The sequence below is a fragment of the Thunnus albacares genome, chromosome 5 (genome assembly GCF_914725855.1).
Source record: "Thunnus albacares chromosome 5, fThuAlb1.1, whole genome shotgun sequence".
NCBI classification, from domain to species: domain Eukaryota; kingdom Metazoa; phylum Chordata; class Actinopteri; order Scombriformes; family Scombridae; genus Thunnus; species Thunnus albacares.
Genome location: NC_058110.1, coordinates 5,705,892 through 5,720,280, shown reverse-complemented (window position 1 = coordinate 5,720,280; position 14,389 = coordinate 5,705,892). Strand labels below are relative to the sequence as shown.

Genomic DNA, 14,389 nt, shown 5'->3' with positions numbered 1-14,389 from the left:
GTGTAAATTGAATATTGGTCCAGGATTAGCTTCCAAACTAGTTATATCACAAATCATGCTCATAGGCCCACCCCTTAAAATTACATTTTCAATGAGCACAGAGAAACTTTCCACTTTGAGCGGATGAATGCAAAAACAGTCTTCTAGTTTCAAACTCTGCGCATAACTTATCCTGCACAATAAAGCTCAAACATCCTATTGAGGTAACAATAACAAAAACACATTTGAGTTGAGGGGAACTTTAAGTTCCTAACAAGCCCAACTGATCAAATGTTTAATCAAATTCTCATAGTTAGCACAGGGTCTATATGGTCATCCATCTCCCTGTTACAAAACCAAAACCATGGCCTACAGTAGCATATTGAACAGAACACAATATTTTGAGTAATTCGTCAATAATTTCAGGCAATAAACTGTGGCATAATGATAATTCACTGTACATTGTAAATTGAACAAAAAAAGTACAAAGAAAAAATGATTTATTCACAAGATTACACAGGTCAAAATGCTTACAAACAAAACATGCCTGTCCATGTAAATTTAGATAGACATCTTACAATTCAAAGACATGCAGTTGCAATGCCTCTATCAACAACTAACAAAGAACGTAAAAAAAAGGATTAAAGAGTGTAAAAAGGTGTATCCGCAGCCACCACCTCTCTCCTCATACTCTCTCCAAGGCCTCCAACATGATGATGCTGTTTCCCCTGATGACCTATGGGGAATAACACCACAGAGTTACACAGTGCATTTAAGACAGATTTCCCAGAGGAATACAAGGTTTCACAGTAAAATTGAGGTGAAATTTCAATTTCAGCAGAACAAAGCTCTACAATATCTCCAATATCCCATTACTAAAAATTCTGAATAGTGTAGTATTCCTAAATCTGCCTGGTATAACTTTACATGGCAGTTCTGACAGTTTCATACTTGTTTTCATGCTGACTTATTGATCAGGTCACTTTTGACAAACATTAAATTCAGTCAGTCTAGTGTAACAGAATACACCTTTTTCAAGACTTGGACTTGTCAAAGTAGAAAAGCACAGGTGCAACTAATAAGCTTAATTACTTATGGCTGCATTCAATTTAGGTGTGCGGGACCTGGGCTCTGATACTGATGGAATTAATGGACCAGAGCAATTGTGGTTGTCATCAGTTGGGGGGGGGATTCTCAGAAATCAAACAATGAAAGCTGTGATTAAAGAAAAAATTCTGGTGATGGTATATTTTTAGTATCAACAAATCCCATGAAAAGTCCAAAACCAACAATGAATTGATCTACTAACACGTATTGTGAGTGTATCCAAATCCTGATATATCTTATTCCTTTGCGTCATAGAGTTCCATTGTTGCCAAAAAATTATTACAGGATATTATCAAAATTCTGGAGGAGTGGTTGCACTGGGAGTGAGCTCCTGATTACATCTCAAACTTGGACTGGACTGTGTTTCATGGAGTGCTTTTTGGACTACTGTTGGTACTCACTGCTGTATTACCTTAATGTGTCTGTCTGGCCAGAGCAATCAACATTGCTCAGGACAAACGCTGGCTCATGGCCAGTTGAAACTCCTACAGTGAGTTTCCATCACAATTTACTGGGATATTTTGCAATCTATTCCTCTGTCCTGTAGCACAGATGAGCCCAGGTACTAGAGTGAATCACCGATCCAGTGGACTGGTCATTTGCCACCCTGTTTCGGAGAATAGCATGCTCTCTTCATGCTGCTCCTGCTCTCCGGAGATGTTCAGCTAAATCCTGGACTAATGACCCCTGGAGTGCTGCAGAACTTCGGTGCTGATTTGCGTCTGAGTGTGTCTAGGACTCCTCCAGTGCCGGTGATGAGTGAGCATCAACTTTCTGAGCCAGGCTTCCCCCTTAACAGACTCAACTGTTAACACCAGGAATGATGTCTCATTATACAATAGGTAGTTCCGACCAAGCAATCTGATTGGTCAACTAGACATTTCGAATGTGATCAAATCAGCATGACAGCACACCCAGCCATGTTCAAATGAAAAAAGCCTCATCACTAAAAATATGACTCCGCCATTAGAACTATAGACCATGATGTCGCGCTAACAACAACAGTCATTTCTGGGTAGCCGACTGGTGGTTGATTTAAATTGCAGATATGTGAACTTGGCAAACTTGTTTTTTTCTGCTGTAATTTTCAGCCATAACTGTAACGTTTGAAGATATATAGTTAAACACGGTGGTCCGACTTACTGACATTTCTGCTGAGTTTATTTTGTGTACTGTGTTGCTTTGGTAGTGTCTTTGGTTTGTTTTGTTTTTGTTTTATGGAGGGATCTGTGGTGAAAACCCGGAGGAGTTTTGAGTATATCTCAGCTACCACTCTGACATCCTCCATCAGCTGTGCTGGTGAATCAGTGACATGGGCACTACTAGCTTAAAAATGTATGTGAAGTTTGTAGACATAGTAGCTAAATCTGTTCATGGAAAAATTATTTTTTTTTCAGTGGATATCTTAGCAATCAACAAGATTGAGCTAGCAAAGCAGTTTTGTGTTTATATTTGTGGTATTTATTCAGTTTGGGAAATCCCATGATCTCTAGAAAGTATTAGCTCAAGTTGGCTGGCTGACTCAGCAGGGACTAGAAATCGTCTCTGTTGCTAGGTCGTTACTAAGGATCGGCCTACTTGCTGGAGTAGTAAACTAACTTACTGTCATTGTTGGCACGACAGTGATGCGGTCAGGAACGAGGTGCTTGCGCCGAGTTCTGTAAGCATCACAGCCTTGAGTATAATATTGCTTAAATGAATAACTTTTCGCTACTGGACTGTGGAGACCTTGATAGGTCCAGTGTCTCTCTCACAAAATCTGCTGCTAACACTATTGTTTATCAAAACCCTGCAGTGAGGAGGCAGAGTTTATTCAAAACCTTCCAAATTGCCAATCATGCAAAAGTCTTATGGGACCTGAAGCTGAAACCGAGGGGGCTATTTGATGGACATTTTAACATCAGAAGCATTACTGCAAAGAGCAATCAGCTAACTCCTGTCTGACTCAAATCTGGACTTTCTCTGTCTAACTGAAACATGGTCGAAACAAAAAACTCCTGCAAGTGTGTTCACGGTGCGCTGATACCAGTGTTTCAGAAGAGATAGACCTGATGGAAGAGGAGGAGGAGCTTTTTTATGTGAGAGACAATATAAAATGTGAACGTGTGGTTTATAATGCCGGTAACACGTTAGAATATGTTGGGATAAAAATGTTATCCCAGCAAATGTCTTAACATCATAGTTATCTATAGGCCCCCTTCTGCAGATGACACTTTCTATGATCAACTCACAGAAGTCTTGAAAGAGTGCAATCTCAACAAAGAGTTATTACTTATGGGTGATCTTAATGTGAACTGGGAGGACAAAACTAAGAGGAAAAAAATAAAAATGATCACAGAAAAATTCCAACTAGAACAACTAGTAAAAGGCCCAATTAGGATTGCAAAATGCTCCACTACACAAACTGATCTGATATTTACTAACAACCCAGAAAGAATAACTAAATGTTATAATTTAATCACTGGCTTATCAGATCATAACCTAAACGCATGTGTGAGAAAACTGAGCAAGCAAGAAGAATTTATCAATGAAATTAACAGCTTGAACTGGGATGATACTGTCCTTTGATGATCTGAAGTATGGCTATGATACTTTTACTCACAGAATCAACTGTGAGGGAAACATTTAATGTGAGGATACAGATAAAATCTAAAAATAAAAACAATTTACCGTGGTTTAATGAAAATTTGTGGAAACTAATGAAATCTAGAGATACTGCACTAAGGAAGGCAATTAAAATTAGAAGAGACACTGACATGCTGATTTATAAAGGTTTAAGGAACAAAGTTATCCAAGAGCTAAGAGAGGCTAAATCTCGTTTTTATCTCAATATATTGAATGAGGCAAAAGGCAACAGTAATTTGATCTGGAAAAACATCAATACTCTCACAAGGAGGGTTCCAAAATTTTAAGGAGCTTTTAAACTCCAAGTACAGGGAAAATTAATTGAAGATCATCTTACTGTCGCCTCTGTCTTTAATATTTTTTTTCTTGAGTGTGTATATGAGTTAGGAAAAAAATTTACAAAAAGGAAACTGGATATTGTTCCTATAGATGCTACAGGCCAGGTTTTCAAGCTGGTAGAAACTAATGAGTTACAAGTAAACAAAATCAGCTTCTTAAAAGCTCCAAAAGTAGAGATGCTTTCCAATTTGTCATCATGTTTGTCAAATCACAAAAAGATATTTTAACTTCCCCTACTGCTCATTTAATTAACTTGTCTTTTAAACAAAGCTCCTTTCCTGATGACTGGAAATGTGCCATTGTCATGCCTATTTTTAAATCTGGAGATCGCCTTGAAGCCAGTAACTACAGACCAATAAGTATACTGCCAGTACTCTCAAAAGGTTGCTGAGAAAGTTGTCATTAAACAACTGACAACATTTCTTAATACAAGCAATTTTGATCTACATAGTATGCAATTTGGCTTTAGAGCAAATCATTCCATCGAAACTGCTACCTTGCACTTAATAGAGCAAATTCAATCAAGACTTGACAAAGGAATAGTAGTTGGTGCTGTATTTTTAGATCTGTGTAAAGCATTCAACACAGGCAATCATGATATTTTAATATAAAAACTCTCTAAATTTAACTTCTCATCTAGAGCACTGGCATGGATGTCTTCATATCTATCCAATAGGATACAATGTGTTAAGTTTGGTTAAGTTAAGTAAGGTTTGTGATGCACTGTCCAGTAACATGAAGTGCACAATGGGTGTTCTACAAGGGTCAGTGTTAGGTCCCCTATTATTTAGCCTATATATTAATGACCTCCCTCAATAGTGCCATGATATAGAACTGCAAATGCATGCAGATGACACTGTTGTGCGTACATATGCACATACACATTGTATTTTGTATTATGTGTCCTGTGTGTTTTTGCTTTGTACTGTTTATTATTGTTCTGTTATATGTTTTAATTGTGACCTGCCAAAGGGACTGCGGATGAAAATTAGCTGTAAGCTAGCTCTGGTACAGTACATCAAATGGTAACATTTATGGTTAACACTATACATGGTCCCAATAAATATTATAAATGTATTTTTTGAAGATTTAATTTTTAAACAATATTCCCTGTAGGTAGTTCATTTATTTATTTTATATTGTACAGTTTTTGTGCTCTCTCTCTCTCTCTATATGCTTTATATCTGCACTCAGTGTACAGAAGGATGCCACTCCCTTTTCTTTGTAACATGTATTTGAGAGATTTCATAATTACCTATGGATTTGCTTTGTTCTTGTTTTACTCTCTCAATTCAAAAACTGATTAATTAAACTGTGCTCCCCATCTCTCTCTACCCCAAGGTCATTTAAACTCTTACTGTAATCTCAGTAATGAAGGCATAAAAACCCAACTATAAACTATTTTTAAAGATGTATGTCTTCACTAACAAGCAGTGAGCTTGAGGCTGAGAGCCACAGACAGAGCATGGTCTTTAAGTATTGAGACGGACTAACGCATTGTTAGTTTTGTCTTGTGATGGGATTTGTTGACAATTAGAAAAATATCAAATACTGTCTGTCTTATCCTTTAAGAATGAAGATGGGCAACAGGACAAGATGCTGGAAGGATACTGACCACCATGCCAATAGAGTTCTGTTGTCCACCTGGACCCATCTCCAGACAGTCATCCACCACCAAGTTCATAAAGGGGTCAAACCCTCGCAGGATGCCCTGCACGTGTCTGCCTCCATTCAACTTCACTAAAGGACAAAAAAAGAAATCACTGTGATGAATCTGGCATGTTAGGACTGATCACTCTTCTTAGTTTAATGCTTTGACATTTCACTCTTTTGTTGCTTAGTGTTATGTTAGTATTCATATAAAATGCCCACACTTCAGGTAAAGTGCATCATTTAAAAATAGATAAAACAGCTGGTAAGCTTCTCTAAACAGATTTCACTACATCCACTGCACTAGTCATCATTACCTCCACTTCTACAGTGACATTTTTAAATGAATGATTTTAAGCATATCTGCAAGCCCCTGCAATCAAGGACTAGGAAATATAACCTACCAGATTACATGTCATTTATAAGCTGCATTCAGCAGGTCTACTAAGTTTATCAATATTGCAAGCACAAGTCTTTCACCAAAGAGTACATTATCCATTCAGGGGCTAACATGTTTATAGCTCAGACAATTAGTCATTGAATCTATTAGTTGATCGACTGAAAATGGACAACTATTATGATTAATAATTTCAAGACATCTTTCAATCAAAAAAGGATAACATTTGCAGGCTCTCAAATGTGAGGATTCATTCTTTGTATACATCATACACAATATTAAAACTGAATATCTGACCTTTGAATGGCTGATCAGACAAAACAAGCATTTTGAAAATGGCACCCTGTAAAAGGCATTTTTTCACAATTCTCTGCACTCCAAGTATATTCCTGTTAGCACTATCTGTCATGACTGCACACCAGTAAAAAAAAATGATCGATTCTGCCATATATTTCCGCCTTCCTCCCACATAGAATTGAAGGCTGTAAGGACCACTGATTTGATACTGTATAAGCATAAAACCAGTCTTTACCATGCTGACTGTTCTGAGCCACTACCACATTGTCATAAATGTTATTTATGATTTCACATCTGTGCGGGGATCAAAAAAGGGCAGATTTTATACAGAGTTAATGGATGTTTCACATTCAAATGGTCTTTATGAAATTGCATTTTCTGCGTTTTTTATTTGTGTTCTTCAGGGGAGAAAATCAACAGAGATGTTGGTGACGTTTTCGGCTAAGCGACGACCAAGAAATCAAGCTAGTCAACATTCAAAGCTAATGTAGACAATTTCAGGTAAAATTTATAAGAGATGTGGGTTGTCATTTGTACTCGAAATGGATTTGACTATATCTGCTTTTAGGTATACTCACACGAAAGCTTCTTGTCCATGAACCTGAAAGAAAAAGAATAACATTAGCTTGCAGAGGGTACTGATTAGCCAGTGAGTCTGGCTGGTTACCGTTAGCTTGTCTCGCTTACAAACAATACAGTCGATTGTTCTATGGCTACAGCTTCAGTCAATAAAAATAAGAAGTATATTCAAGTTAAAGAGTGCAGTCCTCATTAAACAAGCTCCACATCTTACTTCTTCAGCTCGGGTGGATGTGCTTTGCTCATCTTGTCTTTTTTTTCTAAAAGGCCGACACACTTCCCCGTACGATTTTTTGCTTCTCAAGCCCGCGGAAGGACAACGTGCGCTGAGCGACCGGAAGCTGACCGGCATCATGGACGTCATGATATGTCACTACGCCGCCATGAGGCCAGGAGGACATCCAGTCAGTGCATTTTTAAGGTTGTTTTGTAAAACGCAGCTTACATGTGTCAAGTATTTTCTGAGTACAAAAATGAGGAGAAAAAACGAAAAGATACAAAAACGTACACTTGGATAAATATCAAATTACAATATCATATTCATAGCCAACTTGTGCCTCACTTTTCCTAAATAACCAGGAATTTTCAAGAAAATCCGATACTGGTATCTGAAGTGTATTATTTTCTGTAAATATTTTCACAGGCAGAAAGACAATACATTCTGCTACAAAACAAGCAAAAAGTTTGGTTAGAGTCATTCACAGCTTATGAATATGAAAACTGCTTGATGCAAACCTTTGCCGTTGTTGATCATGAGAAAACAAAAATTTTTACAACAGTGGGACTTAATTTTATGTCATATTTTCTGTATATCCACCCAAAACAGCTCAACTTTGTCTTTTAATTTATTGTGAAATACCTTTACATATGAGTTTTTGTTTTTGTAATACCACTACTAGTTTTGCACTAGTCAGTCATTGTCATTCAGCTGTGTATATCTATTGTATCACTCAATCAATCAATTTTTATTTATATAGCGCCAAATCACAACAAAAGTCATCTCAAGGCACTTTTCACATAGAGCAGGTCAAGACCGTACTCTTAATTTACAGAGACCCAACACCCCAATTCCCCCATGAGCAAGCACTTGGCGACAGCAGTAAGGAAAAACTCCTCTTTAACTGGTAGAAACCTCAAGCAGAACCCAGCTCTTGGTGGGCGGCCATCTGCTTTGACTGGTTGGGTTGAGAGAGAGAAAGAAAGAGGGAAGAGTAGAGTCTGTGGACAGTTTTAAACATGTAAGCAAATGTAGCAGGGCTGATAGTATACTTTGCAGAGGAAGCAAATTAACATAGAGTAATCAAGAGCTAATTAACTAGCCAATTTACCCATATGAAAAACCTGACTGCATACACAAAATAACACAACAAACAATACATTTCATGAAAACTGTTAAGTTTTAATTATGTTATCTATAAAGAACCATAAACTAATTTACAAAACACTTTGAAAGAGTGGAAGCTTCAAAAACCTATTAAATCATTTTCTACATTTCACAGTAGCATTTTGAAAACAGTGGCTGAAAATCACAAAAAAAAAAACAAACTCACAGTGCTACTAGTTCATTCACCAAAGCGCACTTATCAAGCATCACAGACATACTGAAGGGCTGCCATCAGTCTATCTGTTTGCATAGCTAGGTAATATCACCGGCGCTCATGCCATCTAAAAAGACAGGCCATAATAAAAGGCAATTTATTAAGTATAACTATACTTGACAGCCATAAAAAAAATGTTCACTCTATAGATTATGGCAATAACTACCACATATTGGAACCTCAAAAACAGCACATGAAAAAAAAACAAAAAACGCCCAATACCTGTTAACAGCTCACCCTTTGTGATTTCATTCGCACCTTGGCAAAGCACTTGCAAATACTTTGCAGTAGAGTTGCAAAGATTAATCATTTAGTTGCCAACTATTTTAATAATTGATTAATTTTTTTAGTCATTTTTAAGAAAAATATGTCAAAATTCTCTTATAACAGCTTCTCAAATGTGAATGTTTCTGGTTTCTTTAGTCTTCTATGCAAGTTGGGTTGATGACTGTTGTGGACAAAACAAGACATTTTAAGATGTCACCTTGGGCTTTGGGAAACAGTGATCAACATTTTTCACCATTTTCTGACATTTTATGGACCTTTGAAGTGATTAATCAGTTAATCCAGAAAATAATCGACAGATTAATTGATAATGAAAATAATTGTTAGTTGCAGCCCTACTTTGCGACCAAATGAACCAAATTTCCATCTGGTGATCTTAGCAAATTCAGTGCAGATGCAAATACCAAAGGCCAACACATAATAGTGACAATCCAGCAAGTGACACACCCTATCTATGACTAATTATTGCCAAAATTGTATGAAACAGACATACCTTCCTTGACTTGCTAAAGTGGTGTAAAAATAAATTCTAGCAAACAAGATATCTACCAGTGCTTTGGCTAGAACATACCATGGTTGTGCAGAACAAAGCTCAACTGTATGAAATATTGGCTAGTCAGTGATAGAAAATAGAATGGACATGCCAAATTCTAATAAAGAGGCATACTGGTGTTTTTGCATGTTTTTGTTTTTTTTTTTCTTTTTCAACTTTTCCGGCTGCCAAAGGTTTCAATGTATTTCATTAAGGTATGAAAATCTACTTGCAGACTGGCCAAATAGGTAATCCCACACAGTGAACGTTTCAGCTTTATGTTTGTCAAAGTTGTGTTATCTTAATATAGTAATAAAGTTAAAACAGATTATTAATTTGAAAAGTGTTCCTTATTAGTGTACACAACCTTTTCTTTTCTTAACAAGCTACCACACACACACATTATTTTTGCAATGCCAACATTTGTTTCTTGGCTTGTTTGATTTTACAACATAGCTTGTGAATGCAATCCTGCTTTGTCAATGACTCGAATCTGAAATGGTGGAGCTTCCCATAAGGACATGAACACACACACAAAGTGGATAACCTTTGAAAAATATTCAGAGTTTTCATATGCATCAACATGCAGTGATATCCTCCGCAAGAAATAAAAGTAGTTGTAGTTGAGTGAGTAAATGTCCACTGTGATAGATCTCACACACCGTGACTGTGCTGAGACAGAAACAAATAGCTGCCTAGATTGTATAAAACATTTGAAAATCTAAATGGAGCTATGGTATGCTTTGGAAAATGGTTGACAGTCAAACATGTGTGACTTATAGTAAATGCAAAAACCCCAGTATAGTCCTTAAACACACCATTATCTTGTCAACACCTGTTTTGTTGGTATGAATATGCTCAAGCAATGAACTGGGGAATGAACAAGAATTTCTGCCCTCTAACCCTTCAAGGAAAAAGGGCAATCGCTTATGACATTCAAACTGCATCTCAGGCTTTGCTGGCCTGAGCTGCGTAGACCTCTGTGATGCTGTCCTCCTCCACTCGGACTCGCAGGTGCTCCTGACAGTGTTCTAGGAAAGAGTCAAGAGCTGAGAACCCCTGCTGGCAGGGCACACAGTGGTACAGCCTCTGCCTCTTTGAGCCTGGCCATTTGAAGGTGTCCATCTCGTTTGTGCACACACTGCACTGTCTCCTCTTCACAGATGACTGGTGGAGCTCTACGTGCTCCCTCAGCTGTGACTGCAGAGAGAAAACCTCCACACAGGAGGGGCATGGGAACTCCTTTTCCACCTCCTCTTCCTCCATTTTAGGCACTTCTCTGCATTTCCCTGGATCACTGACCTTGCTCTCTACTCTGACAACTTTCCTGGGCCTCCCTGGACCAGCCCTAACAGTCTTGTTATCTTCCAGGCTGGTTTTTGCTTTATTTAGTCTATTTTCTAATAACTTAGAGTCTTTGGTGATACTTCTAACAGACTGACTTTTGTTTTTGATTGTGGTGAAACTTGAGGCTGTGTGCTGTCTGTAGTGTGCCCTAAGTGACAAATGATGGAAGAATAATTTGCCACAGACTTGGCATGGATACGTGTCTCCTCTCCTGCCTTTGCTGATGACCGGCCGTGATTCTCTCCTAATAATTTTCTCTCTGCGGTGCTTCTCTTTTCTGTGTACGTACAGCTTTGATGTGCTCCTGAAAACCATGTCGCAAGAGCGACAGCTCAAAAGCTTCTTTTTGGATTTTGGCCTTTTATTTGGATCTCCATTGACCTTAGTATTCCCTCCTTTCTTTGCCTCTCCACAACTACCTTCTTCTTTGGTCTTTTGTCTCTGTGGTGCCCTCAGCTGCTCCTCTGCATGGTTCGTCTGCTTATGCCGCTGCAGCCCAGCTTCTGTGCGGAAGGTTCTCAAACAGAATTGGCACACGTTACCAGCTCTGCAGCTGGGCCCTGGGATGTCTGAAGAATCAGAGCGGGCTGAGTCTCCTTCAGAAACTGGCGGAGAATCATCTGGAGGGCTACTGGCATCAACTGTATCTGATCGCGATGGTGGTTCACTACAACCAGCTTGCTGATGGTGCAGCAAGGCCTGCTTCTGGCTAAAACCTCTCCCACATGGTGCACATGTGTAAGGGCTCCTGTCTAGGAGGTGAGGTGACTTGTCCTGTGGCCTGTCAGGATTCAAGTTGTGAATTGTACATGCAGGGCATGGAGAACCAAGCTGTGGTTCTCCATGACAAAGCTCGCACAGGGAGGAACCATGATCACACTTGTGTAGCTGTAAGGACGACCTCAGGGAGAACTCCTGTCCACAAGAGGAACACCGGTGAGGCTTGGGTAATGCATGTTTTAGTTCCTGGTGGTGCAACAGTTCTGTCGCATATGGGAAACCCTTACCACATTCTTGACAAACATATGTGGGCAGGTGGGATGGTTGCTGTCTCTGGCTTCGTGTGTGCTGTTTGGTGTCAGCCCGTGCTATGAAGCTGGCGAGCCTGGAGAGAGTGTCTGCAGCCGTCCTGGAGCGGCTGAACGACTCCTGGGCCCTGGTGGTGCTCCAGCTGACTCCATCCATCCTCCTTCCCCAGCTTCTCTCCTGCTTCGGTGGAAACCGTATTTACAGAGTTTAAGACATTAGCTTGGACATCACTTAATAAAGAGCAAAAACAAAAGGCGTAAGCACTCAGGAGTGTTCTGATAAACAGGTATTCAAGCTTAATGGCACCAAGTTGCTTCTGTCTGTAAGTCAAGTGCTGTTATTAGCTAGCTGTGAAGTTTAGGATACGGAAGGGGGAAGAGAACCTACTTATTATCTTGTTTCTCTTTCTTCCTAATGTTACCTACTGATAACGTTTCATGCTACGGCATCGCAGAAATTAAGTAAATGTCCGTTTAGTAAGAAGTCTGTGGCATTTTATCAGCAAGCCTGCTAATGCGAGACAAGCGACCACAGACTGGTTTCATGTTTGCGAACATTAGCTCGTTGCTAACATTAGCTGTGCTACCATGTTGGAAATGCAGTTTTCCGATCACAAACATCTTACCTTCACACTCAGACGACAGAGACACGGCAGGTTTACTGCCAGCTGATCGACTTCAAACGGTGTGTCGCGTAAACATATGCTTTCGCTACCACATACAACACTGGCATGGCTGCATGAGTGAGAGTGAAGTTTGCGTGGGTTAGGTGACTAAGCTGTCAACATCACTTCCGTCACGTGACCTTGCCCTTCAAAAAAGTTCAAATTTTATTATATCAAAATTATAGTTCATTTGTTTCTGTACTGTTATCTGGGTATTGTGGCTATTTCCTTACATATATGAGGTCAATGAAAATACCACATCAAGATAAATACCCCCCCCAAACACACACACACACACACACGAGGAATAACAATCGTTTAATATAAACAAAAAGTTAATATACAGAAGGTACTGTAATATTTTTTCCTAAGGTTGAAGCCAGAACTGTCTACTGAAGTATTCTACACAGATTGTATTGGCCCAGTAAAGATTTGGCATGTATTGTTTAAACAGCATGAACACTTCTGAAACAAATGAGCAAGTTTTCATTTTGTTAGCTAATAATTAACATCATTTCTTGAGCACATATGACCTTTACATTAAAACAGCATAGAGCGAACAACACTATCATGGTAGGCATGAGTGAAAATATTACAACCTGTAGTGAAACAATCAGTTGGCGTACCTGAAAGAAGAGGAGCATAAAACCTACTTAAGGCTAAAAGTATACTGTAACACACAAAAACATTAAAAATGCTTCCAATGAGTAAAACAAGGTTGATAAACACAAGATCATAAATGGTATGACCAAGCAAAAATAGACAACAAATAAACCACAGATTGATACACAAAAGTATTTCAGACAATTTTTTTGTAAAATGTTTCTATTGAAGTGCCATGGCTTTTTCAGTAGCACTTAGGTTTATATAATGCCGTTAAGTAACTCAAATCTTTAGGCCATGAGTGAAGTGACATTTCAGAAGGTTCCTGAACATTAACACTTATTCAAACCAAGAAAATGTTTCTCCATGTAAGTTGTTGTACAATGACCAGCATATGAGCCAGCCATCTACTGCACAGCAGATCTGATTTATAAACTTTGCTAGAGCCTAACAAAGTAATTGCGTCAATTCCATTTTCAAATGTGAAGCAAATCAAGGCAAAACCTTAAATCTACATCTTACAACAGGGAAATGAATGTACTGAAGGCTAATGATTGTCATATCTTTTAAACAAACATTGTGTTATAATTATCACTGTTACTGAAGGTAGATGAGTAGTAACACATACACATATTCGCATTCCCCCAGAAAAAGCAGGTATAAAAACTATTTCCTGGATCTTGTCACAGATACAAGAGCAACCTAACCTGAACCTGAAACAAATATATAAAACAAGCATTAATGATGACAGAGCATGTACACTTGAAAAGACAGGAATACATAACAAATGCTCATAATCAAAGGCATCATCATATATTCTGAGCTGCACTGTGTCCACAGGACTGTCTCAAGTACAGTAGGATGGCGTGACTAAATGTCTAATGACTAATCAATGTCCTTCAGTACCAACAAGCATCAACATTTGAGTCTTTATCCCCACAAGCAATTATTAAAATGATTAAAACTCAGGAGTGTTATAATGAAATTGAACATTTTAACTACTGGTTATGAAAATATAGTTCTTACAGTGACCACAAGTATCTAATAAGATACTTTATAGATCATTTATAGGACTGATACTCTTGTTCTGCATAAAGTTTGGTAAAATCAAAACCATCGGTCCAAAACAAACCAGTAGCTACCAATCTCATTTAGTACCAGTTCTAGGAGTGTGCCACAATCTGTAACTAAAGTTGTATGCACAACTGCCTAAAATATAATAAAATTTAGATTCATCTCAGTCAGTTCCAACATTAAATAAGTAGGGATGCACAATATTGGATTTTATGCTGATATCTGATATGCCGATATTTCCAACTCACTGTGGCCGATTGCCGATACCGATATATGCATATTTT

The 14,389-nt window shown here is 38.4% G+C and overlaps 2 protein-coding genes across 3 annotated transcripts; both read right to left on the bottom strand.

Moving 5' to 3' along the window:
• Positions 1–462: 462 nt before the first annotated feature.
• Positions 463–7,315, bottom strand: snrpg (small nuclear ribonucleoprotein polypeptide G). Its single transcript, XM_044352932.1, has 4 exons — positions 7,188–7,315; positions 6,973–6,995; positions 5,666–5,790; positions 463–715 (listed from the first exon to the last, which is right to left on the bottom strand). Exons 1-4 carry the CDS (start codon positions 7,217–7,219, stop codon positions 665–667), a joined length of 231 nt encoding a protein of 76 aa, XP_044208867.1. The 5' UTR covers positions 7,220–7,315; the 3' UTR covers positions 463–664.
• A 1,807-nt stretch (positions 7,316–9,122) lies between these two features.
• si:ch211-148l7.4 (uncharacterized protein LOC563603 homolog) lies at positions 9,123–12,560 on the bottom strand. 2 transcript variants are annotated; one of them, XM_044352930.1, is made up of 2 exons: positions 12,390–12,560; positions 9,123–11,944 (listed from the first exon to the last, which is right to left on the bottom strand). In XM_044352930.1, the coding sequence occupies exon 2, from the start codon at positions 11,918–11,920 to the stop codon at positions 10,337–10,339; it is 1,584 nt and encodes a 527-aa protein (XP_044208865.1). In that variant the 5' UTR covers positions 11,921–11,944; positions 12,390–12,560; the 3' UTR covers positions 9,123–10,336. The 2 variants fall into 2 exon arrangements, with proteins under 2 accessions (XP_044208865.1, XP_044208866.1); XM_044352931.1 differs by having other exon boundaries at positions 9,123–11,941.
• Positions 12,561–14,389: the final 1,829 nt, after the last annotated feature.

Excerpts from the sequence above, each read along its gene's own strand:
- si:ch211-148l7.4 (XM_044352930.1), bottom strand. The coding sequence starts at position 11,920 with ATGGATGGAGTCAGCTGGAGCACCACCAGGGCCCAGGAGTCGTTCAGC.
- snrpg (XM_044352932.1), bottom strand. The coding sequence starts at position 7,219 with ATGAGCAAAGCACATCCACCCGAGCTGAAGAA. Across the intron at positions 6,996-7,187 it reads CATCCACCCGAGCTGAAGAA|GTTCATGGACAAGAAGCTTT; the intron begins GTAAGATGTGGA and ends TTTTTCTTTCAG. Across the intron at positions 5,791-6,972 it reads CATGGACAAGAAGCTTTCGT|TGAAGTTGAATGGAGGCAGA; the intron begins GTGAGTATACCT and ends TTTGTCCTTTAG.